Raw genomic sequence first — 11713 nt, forward strand, 5'->3', positions numbered from 1 at the left:
CACTTCTTGACCTTCCTACAGATTTCTCAGGAGGCAGGTCAGGTGGTCTGGTATTCCTACCTCTTTAAGAATTCTTTTTGCTTTGGAGGCTCTAGGAGAGAATCCATTTCCTTGCCTGCTCCAGCCTCTAGACACCCATGCTTCTGGGCTCAAGAGCCCCTTCCTCCATTTTCAAAACTGGCGACTTTGTACCTCTCTGTGCCTTTTCTCCTTAGCATGTCTTCCTCTGACTGATTCTCTTCTGTTTCTCTCTTGTGATTGCATTGGCCCTACTCAGATAATACTTTCTGCATTTTTCTGTTTTAAGAACAGCTGATTGGCAACCTTTATCCTACCTGCAACCTTAATTCCCCTTTGTGATGTAAGCTAGAGTTTTTGCAGGTTCCAGGCATTTTGACATTGACATTTTTGGAGGATGCTCTTTCTGCCTACCATACAGCCTATTTAAGCCTGAGATTGTACCCACCATTAGGTGACTCCAAACAGATACCAGAATTGTTTGTGGATTTGTATAAGACAGTCTGATTCCTAGAATCCCACTAGCTGCAGCTATGCATGTTCATCCCTATTGTTTCATTGTTGTTTTTCAGGTGGTAAGTTGTGCCCAACTCTTTGTGACCCCCATGGACGATAGCACTTCAGGCTCCTCTGTCCTCAACTATCTCCTGGAGTTTGCTCAAATTTATGTCTATTCCATCAGTATCATTTCATTAGCCCCTCAGTAGTGATTTTACTTTGGAAATAATTCAGTTTTGATTTCTACTTACCACATTATGCCAAATTTTGCATTGTTTTTTAGTTTGAATTGTTTGGGGAAGTGATGGGAGGTAGGGTTTTTGTTAGGGAAGCCATTACAATAGCTAGATGAAGGGGAGCAAGAACCTGCACAAGGAGAATATAAGGAAATGGAACTGTACTGGTAAAGAAGCTGTCTGCCAATACAGGAGATGTACGAGATGTGGGTTTGATCCCTGGGTTGGGAAGATCCCCTGGAGGAGGGCATGGCAACCCACTCTGGTATTCTTGCCTGGAGAATCCCATGGACAGAGGAACCTGGTGGGCTACAGTCCATAGAGTCACAAAGAGTTGGACATGACTGGGAAGCAACTTAGCATGCAGATAAGAGTGTTCCCAGGTGTTAAGAACTAGAGATATGCAGAAGGCAAGGGTGACAGACAAAAGGGAACACTGAAGAGGCTCTGTGTAAGGCTGATATATTTCAGGGCTAAAATATTTAAAATATAGAAGTGATTGAGTATGGATTAACAAATGGATAGAATAAAATCCAACAATGCTCTACAAGACTGAACATAGTTGGCTTAGAGGTGATAGTGCCCTAAAAATAGGGAAGTTTAGAAGACAGAGCCGGTTTCATGGTATAGGGATGAACTGAGGTTTGGATCAATTGTGGATGACCTTGGTGGACAGAATGAATTCCACTCACTTTCCCCTAAATCAGTGTTAATGACTGGTTCTCTCGTATACTTGTCCTAAGATTAGTTAAAGACTGTTTCAGCTACATGTCTCATGAGAGGCAGGGAAGCAATGATTGTGAGCATTTGTAAACCCAATGAACTAATGTAAAATTCGGATTCTGCCAATTACTAGCTCAGTTATTTTGGATAAGTTACTTAACCCATATTTTCCTCAATTTTCCCATTTATAAAATGGGTATAACAGTACTGAGCTCATCATGGTATTGAAAGGATGAAGCTAATGTATCTAAAAGACTTTATTTTATTTTTAATTTAAATTTATTTATTTTAATTGGAGGCTAATTACTTTACAATATTATATTGGTTTTGCCATACATCAGCATAAATCCACCACAGGTGTACACGTGTTCCCCATCCTGAACCCCCCTCCCACCTCCCTCCCTGTTCCATCCCTCTGGGTCATCCCAGTGCACCAGCCCCCAGCATCCTGTATCCTGCATCAAACCTGGACTGGTGATTCATTTCTTACATGATATTATACATGTTTCAATGCCATTTTCCCAAATCATCCTACCCTCTCCCTCTCCCACAGAGCCCAAAAGACTGTTCTATATATCTGTGTCTCTTTTGGTATCTCGCACACAGGGTTATCATTACCATCTTTCTAAATTCCATATATATGCGTTAGTATACTGTATTGGTGTTTTTCTTTCTAGCTTACTTCACTCTGTATAATCGGCTCCAGTTTCATCCACCTCGTTAGAACTGATTCAAATGTATTCTTTTTAATGGCTGAGAATACTCCATTGTGTATATGTACCACAGCTTTCTTATCCATTCATCTGCTGATGGACATCTAGGTTGTTTCCATGTCCTGGCTATTATAAACAGTGCTGCGATGAACATTGGGCTACATGTATCTCTTTCATTTCTGGTTTCCTCGGTGTGTATGCCCAGCAGTGGGATTGCTGGGTCATAAGGCAGTTCTATTTCCAGTTTTTAAAGGAATCTCTACACTGTTCTCCATAGTGGCTGCACTAGTTTGCATTCCCACCAACAGTGTAAGAGGGTTCCCTTTTCTCCACACCCTCTCCAGCATTTATTGCTTGTAGACTTTTGGATTGCAGCCATTCTGACTGGCGTGAGATGCTACATCATTGTGGTCTTGATTTGCATTTCTCTGATAATGAATGATGTTGAGCGTCTTTTCATGTGTTTGTTAGCCATCTGTATGTCTTCTTTGGAGAAATGTCTGTTTAGTTCTTTGGCCCATTTTTTGATTGGGTCATTTATTTTTCTGGAATTGAGCTGGAGGAGTTGCTTGTATATTTTTGAGAATAGTTCTTTGTCAGTTGCTTCATTTGCTATTATTTTCTCCCATTCAGAAGGCTGTCTTTTCACCTTGCTTATAGTTTCCTTTGTTGTGCAGAAGCTTTTAATTTTAATTAGGTGCCATTTGTTTATTTTTGCCTTTATTTCCAATATTCTGGGAGGTGGGTCATAGAGGATCCTGCTATGATTTATGTCAGAGAGTGTTTTGCCTGTGTTTTCCTCTACAAGTTTTATAGTTTCTGATCTTACATTTAGATCTTTTATCCATTTTGAGTGTATTTTTGTGTATGGTGTTAGAAAGTGTTCTAGTTTCATTCTTTTACAAGTGGTTGACCAGTTTTCCCAGCACTACTTGTTAAAGGGATTGTCTTTTCTCCATTGTATATTCTTGCCTCCTTTGACAAAGATAAGGTGTCCATCAAATCAGTTCAGTACTCAGTAGTGTCCAACTCTTTGCGACCCCAAGAATTGCAGCATGCCAGGCCTCCCTGTCCATCACCAACTCCCGGAGTTCACTCAGATTCACGTCCATCGAGTCAGTGATTCCATCTAGCCATCTCATCTTCTGTCGTCCCCTTCCTCGCCTGCCCCCAATCCCTCCCAACATCAAACTCTTTTCCAATGAGTCAGCTCTTCGCATGAGGTGGCCAAAGTACTGGAGTTTCAGCTTTAGCATCATTCCTTCCAAAGAAATCCCAGGGCTGATCTCCTTCAGAATGGACTGGTTGGATCTCCTTGCAGTCCAAGGGACTCTCAAGAGTCTTCTCCAACATCACAGTTCAAAAGCATCAATTCTTCAGCGCTCAGCTTTCTTCACAGTCCAACTCTCATATCCATACATGACCACTAGGAAAACCATAGCCTTGACTAGACAGACCTTAGTTGGCAAAATAATGTCTCTGCTTTTGAATATGCTATCTAGGTTGGTCATAACTTTTCTTCCAAGGAGTAAGCGTCTTTTAATTTCATGGCTGCAGTCACCATCTGCAGTGATTTTGGAGCCCCCCAAAATAAAGTCTGACACTGTTTCCACTGTTTCCCCACCTATTTCCCGTGAAGTGATGGGACCAGATGCCATGATCTTCGTTTTCTGAATGTTGAGCTTTAAGCCAACTTTTTCACTCTCATCTTTCACTTTCATCAAGAAGCTTTTTAGTTCCTCTTCACTTTCTGCCATAAGGGTGGTGTCATCTGCTTATCTGAGGTTATTGATATTTCTCCTGGCAAACTTGATTCCAGCTTGTGTCTCTTCCAGCTCAGTGTTTCTCATGATGTACTCTGCATATAAGTTACATAAGCAGGGTGACGATATACAGCCTTGACGTACTCCTTTTCCTATTTGGAACCAGTCTGTTGTTCCATGTCCAGTTCTAACTGTTGCTTCCTGACCTGCATACAGATTACTCAAGAGGCAGGTCAGGTGGTCTGGTATTCCCATCTCTTTCAGAATTTTCCACAGTTTATTGTGATTCACACAGTCAAAGGCTTTGGCCTAGCCAATACAGCAGAAATAGATGTTTTTCTGGAACTCCCTTGTTTTTTCTATGATTCAGCGAATGTTGGCAATTTGATCTCTGGTTCCTCTGCCTTTTCTAAAACCAGCTTGAACATCTGGAAGTTCACAGTTCACGTATTTCTGAAGACTGGCTTGGAGAATTTTGAGCATTGCTCTACTAGCATGTGAGATGAGTGCAATTGTGTGGTAGTTTGAGCATTATTTGGCATTGCCTTTCTTTGGGAGTGGAATGAAAACTGACCTTTTCCAGTCTTGTGGCCACTGCTGAGTTTTCCAAATTTGCTGGCATATTGAGTGCAGCACTTTCACAGCATCATCTTTTAGGATTTGAAATAGCTCAACTGGAATTCCATCACCTCCACCAGCTTTGTTCGTAGTGATGCTTTCTAAGGCCCACTTGACTTCACATTCCAGGATATCTGGCTCTAGATGAGTGATCACACCATCGTGATTATCCAGGTCATGAATATCTTTTTTGTACAGTTCTTTTGTGTATTCTTGCCACCTCTGTTTAATATTTTCTGCTTCTGTTAGGTCCATACCATTTCTGTCCTTTATCAAGCCCATCTTTGCATGAAATATTCCCTTGATATCTCTAATTTTCTTGAAGAGATCTCTAGTCTTTCCCATTCTGTTCTTTTCCTCTACTTCTTTGCATTGATCACTGAAGAAGGCTTTCTTATCTCTTCTTGCTATTCTCTGGAACTCTGCATTCAGATGCTTATATTTTTTCTTTTCTCCTTTGCTTTTCACTTCTCTTCTTTTCTCAGCTATTAGTAAGGCCTCCCCAGACAGCCATTTTGATTCTTTGCATTTCTTTTCCATGGGGATGGTCTTGATCCCTGTCTCCTCTACAATGTCACGAACTTCACTCCATAGTTCATCAGGCACTCTCTGTATCAGATCTACGCCCTTAAATCTATTTCTCAATTCCACTCTATAATCATAGGTGGGTGGATTTATCTCTGGGCTTTCTATTTTGTTCCATTGATCTATATTTCTGTCTTTGTGCCAGTACCATACTGTCTTGATGACTGTGGCTTTGTAGTAGAGCCTGAAGTCAGGCAGGTTGATTCCTCCAGTTCCATTCTTCTTTCCCAAGATTGCTTTGGCTATTCGAGGTTTTTTGTATTTCCATAAAAATTGTGAAATTATTTGTTCTAGCTGTGTGAAAAATACCATTGGTAGCTTGATAGGGATTGCATTGAATCTATAGATTGCTTTGGGTAGTTTACTCCTTTTTACTATATTGATTCTTCTGATCCATGAACATGGTATATTTCTCCATCTGTTAGTGTCCTCCTTGATTTCTTTCACCAGTGTTTTATAGTTTTATAGTCTTTAGTTTCTTTAGGTTGATATATTCCTAAGTATTTTATTCTTTTCATTACAATAGAGAATGGAATTGTTTCTTTAATTTCTCTTTCTATTTTCTCATTATTAGTGTATAGGAATTCAAGGGATTTCTGTGTGTTGATTTTATATCCTGCAACTTTACTATATTCATTGATTAACTCTAGTAATTTTAAAAGAATGTATCTACAAGATTTAATCTGGCACATTATAAGTTATTAGCTATTTTATTCAGTGCATAAAATCTAGTGTCAGTGCTTTATAATGAAAATAAAAAAAGACTTAAAATTTACTCCTTCTAGGATATCTATGATGTGTCTTAGTTGACATTTCTTGTTGTTGCTGTTTAGTCTCTAAATCATGTCTGACTCTTTTACTATCCCATGGACTGCAGCCCACAGGCTCCTTTGTCCATGGAGTTCTCCAGGCAAGAATACTGGGTTGGGTTGCCATTTCCTTCTCCAGGGGATCTTCCTGGCCCAGAGATTAAGCCTACATCTCCTGCATTGGCAGGTGGATTCTTTACCACTGAGCCATCAGGAAAGCCCCTTAATTTCCCTTAAATACTCAAAACTATTTTATGAGGTGGATACTCTAATAACCTTAATTTTGCAATTTTACACACAAAAAAGTCTACTGAATGTACTATATGGCAAGTAGTGTTTAAAACTGAGAATTCCATCTGGGAACAAAAAATGTTCTTGATTTCATGGAATTTACATTTTACATCTTATTTTCATTACAGAAAAACAAATGAACAACAGGTGATAAGATGATGAGTGCTAAAGACAAAAGCAAAATGAGACTAAGACAGGGTAAGGGAATAGAGAAAAATGTAGTAGGTGCTACTGGTAGGTAGGTTGGTCAGGGAAGCCTTCTCTATATGTGAACTTGGAGCAGACAGAGTGGGGGATCCATGCGAAATGACCATAGATACTAGAGGGCGGCCAAGCAGTTCCTTTTTAATGATTTCAACTTCTTCCTATAGAGATCAAGCTTGTGACCTTTTAAAGTGTGTGTACACACCCCCACAGCCCAGCTGTGATGGTGAGTGCATACCTGACATTGCACTTGACAGCAATGAAGCATAACTTTGCTATTGATTTCCAAGGAGGTCAGCATTGCTTTCGATGATCGAGTTTAGATTCTTCTCTGACTTCAGTTCTTCCTCCTTTCCCTTATCATCTAAGCCTCTTTAAGCTTTTACTTGGGCTTCTTTGTGAACTTAGATCAGATCCTATTTGTTCCTAGCCTAGGACATTTGCACCTGGCTTCCTTCTGCTTGAAACATGCTTCTGGATATTTACATAGCTGTCTTCTCTTTGTCATGTAGATCTCAAATCCTGTATCACCTCCTTAGTCACCATTATGTTTGTTTTGCAGAGATAATATATAGACATATCTGGGAAATTAGAATATCTACTTGCTTTAAATTACTTCTCTTTAGCATTCTGTATAGCTATGTTCCTTAATAAAACTTAGGACAACTTTGTTTTTCACATGGCTACTGAAGAAGTGGTGTCAACTTGTAGAAAAGAGAAAGAATAATTCAGTGGTGGATAAGAAGACTGGATTAAACCATATTGTCTTGGGATTGTTTTGACAGGTAACTGGGAGAAAAATACAGCTTACCCGGCAAACTGAGGGAAATTTACTTTCTTCTTGCTGTTTGATATCATGTTTAATAAAATTGACTTCCCTGGTGGCTCAGACGGTAAAGCGTCTGCCTACAGTGTGGGAGACGAGGGTTCAATTCCTGGGTCAGAAAGCTCTCCTAAGAGAAGGGAATGGCAACCCACTTCATTATTCTTTGGATTTCCCTGGTGGTTCAGATGGTAAAATGTCTGTCTACAATGTAAGAGACCCAGGTTCGAGCCCTGGGTTTGGAAGATCCCTTGGAGAAGGAAATGGCAATCCACTCCGTTATTATTGCCTGGAAAATCCCAAGGACAGAGGAGCTTGGTAGGCTACAGTCTATGGGGTCGCAAAGAGTCAGACATGACTGAGCAACTTTACTTTCACTTTAATAAAACTATGCTGAGAATGAAATGCTTAAAGCAAAAGGAAAATGTTCTTGCCAACAGCTCTTATAAACAGCAGTGGTTTATTTCTTGTAGCATTATTTCTGTGGTGATTGTGAAGCTGTGTATAGTAGCCTTCTTGCTTGTTTCTTATAAGAGGGAAAGATACAATTTGGATTAGTGCTTTATCCAGTTTTGAATACAGAAGCCAAGTGGAGGCAATTGGTGGACATAATTTTCTTGTCACTCACTGAGTAGCTACAGTGGATATTATATCATTTAGATTTAGCATATTTGGTAAGCCCTTCTCTCACAAGATGTATACAAGGGCTTATGAACTGAATCCTCTGTGCTATTTGATATTCGAGTATGGGCCTGACTGGAGCTAATGTTCATACTGTATACATTTTAGAACTGATGTTTTCCAGAGACTATTTCTACAGGATATAGGCATTTTAGGAAAGAGCCCATATGTCTGGGAAACTCTGGCTTAAATCTTCTTGTTTTGTTGTCTTATGAGTTCTGAGAAATCAAAAACGTTGATCATAAACCAGCCAAGAAGGACTAATGTATGGCTTATTTCTTAAATATATTTGGATATAGAAACTTCTTTATAAAATGAGTGTTGAGGGACATACACTTTGGAAAAGGGTTTTTTTTTTTTTTTTTTTTTGGGTGGGTGATCAGTCAACTCTCAAGAACTAGACAGAGAGAACTGTAACCCTAACCAATCCTCCAGTATCCAAAATTCCTTTCAATTACTTTAATACATACACTTCCTGCCAGGAGTGAACACACCTAGCTTTCAGGTAAACCATCGACTTGGTATTTGGGTCATGCTCAGGTGAACCGAGGACTGATGGCTCAGGACTACAGTCACCAAATATTGGACATTTATTAGGTAAATGTATTTTATGTCTCAGGCATCATCATCTGAACTATGGCACATAGTTAACCAAGTTCATTGTGAAGTTCAGTTCAAGGGAGCTGGCTTGAAGTTTTTAGCATCTGTGAGAATACTAAAGGTTGTCGAAAAAGAGGTTGCAGAATACTGGTACTCTCCAAGGCACTATAACTGTTTGAAGTTAATCCAGTGTACACTCACTGAGTCAGTAGAACAAAGTGGCACATTCTGGCATTCACATGTAGTCCCAGAACTTAACCATTACTGGACTTTCTGTGTTGTGAAGATCCAGATCTGAAACTAGTTCAGGAGGACTTTCCAGGCTCAGATTTGCCCCAGGGAAACCCTCGGAAAAGGAATAGGCTTTCAGGGTTCCTTGGTACCTGGGCTATTCAGAGGTCTTGTAACAGACATGAATAAGACAAAATTTAAAAATAATTTGAATGAGAAAAGAAGATTATTTTCTTAAAAAGTGAATGTAAAAGAATAAGAAAGGCAGGAGTAAGATTATTCTTGCCACAGTTAATAACTGATTCCTGGGGTACACACCTTTTATTCCACTGGTTAAATGTTGTTCATATGAATTCTAACATATGACTTGGGTAAAGCTGTTAACTGGCAGCACTACATGAAAATTTTAACTTTTCAAAGCAGGATGAATGCAGATTCCTTTTATAAGCATTAAAGAATCACCCAGGAAGTAAATTAAGACAGATTATGAATTTTGCAGCTTGGGAACTTGCCACAAAGTTGTATATTGCTCAAAGATGAAGACACTAGTTGATAAATGAACTTAATGAGAAATATAGCTCAAAGATCTTAATAGTCATATTTCATAGCTGTTAAGTTCTTTTATGTGAGATATTTTAGAAACCACAATGTGGTTTCAAATATTACATATAGAGGATTCCTTGAAGAAGTTAAAAAAAATCTCAGTTGACTTCATGCATCATTGATATGGTACATTGTGCTCTCAATGCCAATGAAAAACGAAGCTTAGTGATGGATCACAGCCTCCCTCTGCATTCTCTTTTAACAAATAAAAACATTCTAATTTTGAACCATTTTCTTAGATCTTGGTTATTAAGAAAGTAGGGAAAGATAAATGACAAATCATATAGCTTTTCTTTCTTTCATGAGATTCTTCTTGGCTATTCTATTAGAAAACTATAAGTCACATCTGAATTGAAGGTTAACCCACTTTTATTCTTCCCTCTCTCCCTCTTTTAAATGGTAACAAAATTAAACTAGTGAAAGTTGTTGCAAATGGTCACAGCACTGGAAATCTTACCTCTCTCTAGAGCATGCACAAAGGCTACAGCAAGGAGGAAAACCAGGATCCTCTTCATTTTTCTGCCACCACGTCCTGTATCACCTCCTTCTCCTGTAGGTTACCTAGTTTAAAAAAATGGCAGCCCAAAGTAACCAATTCCCTTTTACTAAGATTCCCGGCTATGCACTAATCAATTATTAATCTCTACACAGAAGCAAGGGTAGTCATCCTTGGGCCACAAGAGATAAAGTACCATCAATCAAAGCAAATAGATAAGCTGGAGAAAATGTACTGGAAAATCTAGGAGATTTCAATCATTAACTTTGTCAAACTGCTAAAGAATCAGGATATATAGAGATACCCCCACCCTCACCATTGCTGCTTTTCACTGAAGCTTATCTAGTGTATTTATGGGTATGTTTTCCCTTCCTCCTTTATGTGTTGTCTTTGAACATTCCCTCCTCTTCTCATGTGTACAAATGGAAACTTGAGGTCTCTCTTTGTTTAAACCTACTTCAAGTAAACAGTATCTTAAAATAGTGCTGACTAGATGTTTAAGTAATAAGGGGGAAAAGTGAGGACCCAATTTATCACAATTGCTCAAATCCATAATCTTAATGCTATAAATTTTATTGACGATGATAGGATGGTGCTTTATGTGCTACATTACACATATATTTTGAAAGCACTGAGATACTTATTGAAATAACCCTTGAAGTGAGGTAGATAATAACTGAGGAGGTTAAATGGTTTGCCCCAAATCATGGTGGCAAAGCTTGGATTCCTTAGAGCTAATTTAAAGTTCTTGTTACTAATGCTATACAACTAGTATATTTTAGGATAATGTAACTTTGAGAGTTCATGATTGGCCTTGTAGAATGCAGAATCCACTATCTTCATTTTGCAGATAACAGAACTAAACCTCCAGTTCTGTGACTTGCCCAGAGAGGCACAGGTAGTTACTGTTCATTCCATCATTGGAATCAGTCAGCATTTGGTTCTTGCAGTAGTCCTCTTTTCAGGAAATGGTGTCAGATAAAGTTTGGGTGGACTTCCCTGGTGGCTCAGACTGTAAAAGCATCTGCCTACAATGCGGGAGACCCGGGTTTGATCCCTGAGTTGGGAAGATCCCCTGGAGAAGGCAATGGCAATCCACTCCAGTATTCTTGCCTGGAAAATCCCATGGACCGAGGAGCCTGGCAGGCTGCAGTCCACGGGGTCGCAAAGAGTAGGACACAACTGAGTGACTTCACTTCACTTCACTTCAAGGTTTGGGCACACCAGCTCTGGAATAAAATCCCTACTCAGCTCTCATTTGGTTGTATAACCTTGGGAAATCATTTTATTCCTCTAAGCCTTACCTCTCACCTATGTAAGCGGTGATAACTCTTAGCACTTTTGTTACAACAGTGTTGTAGTGAAATAAAATGATGTGCAGGATTAACCATAACAACAAACACAAGGTAGCATGCATTAATGCACTCAGTCATGTCCGACTCTTTGCACCCCATGGACTGCAGCCTTCCAGGCTCCTCTGTCCATGGGGTTTTCCAGGCAAGAATACTGGAGTAGGGTGCCGTTGCCTTCTCCAGGGGATCTTCCCCACCCAGGGATCGAACCCGGGTCTCCCGTATTGTAGGCAGATGCTTTTACCATCTGAGCCACCAGGGAAGTCCGTTAACCACTTAGAATTAATGTTAACCACTGCTATTATTCTAGCTATTCTCTTCACTGGCTCTCGAAATTTATAACTGAGAAGGTTGATGAAACTAATGTGGCCTGGAACTCAGTAGAAAATCTTAAAGCCAGCCTATATCCTGGACTTAGGACCATCACAGATGAGTGGTAGAGAATATTGATACCAACTTAGTAACTGAG

General features: G+C 39.5%; 1 protein-coding gene across 1 annotated transcript in view; it reads right to left on the reverse strand.

Annotated features, from left to right (window-relative positions):
- GC (GC vitamin D binding protein) overlaps window positions 1–9914 on the reverse strand; it is a 37098-nt gene extending 27184 nt beyond the window's left edge. Inside the window, exon 1 of the mRNA XM_052642241.1 lies at window positions 9854–9914. Coding sequence (XP_052498201.1) covers window positions 9854–9911 — 58 coding nt within the window. The 5' untranslated portion in view covers window positions 9912–9914. The remainder of the gene's footprint in view (window positions 1–9853) is intronic.
- Between the last annotated feature and the right edge of the window lie 1799 nt (window positions 9915–11713).

The sequence above is a fragment of the Budorcas taxicolor genome, chromosome 6 (assembly GCF_023091745.1).
Source record: "Budorcas taxicolor isolate Tak-1 chromosome 6, Takin1.1, whole genome shotgun sequence".
Classification (NCBI taxonomy): domain Eukaryota; kingdom Metazoa; phylum Chordata; class Mammalia; order Artiodactyla; family Bovidae; genus Budorcas; species Budorcas taxicolor.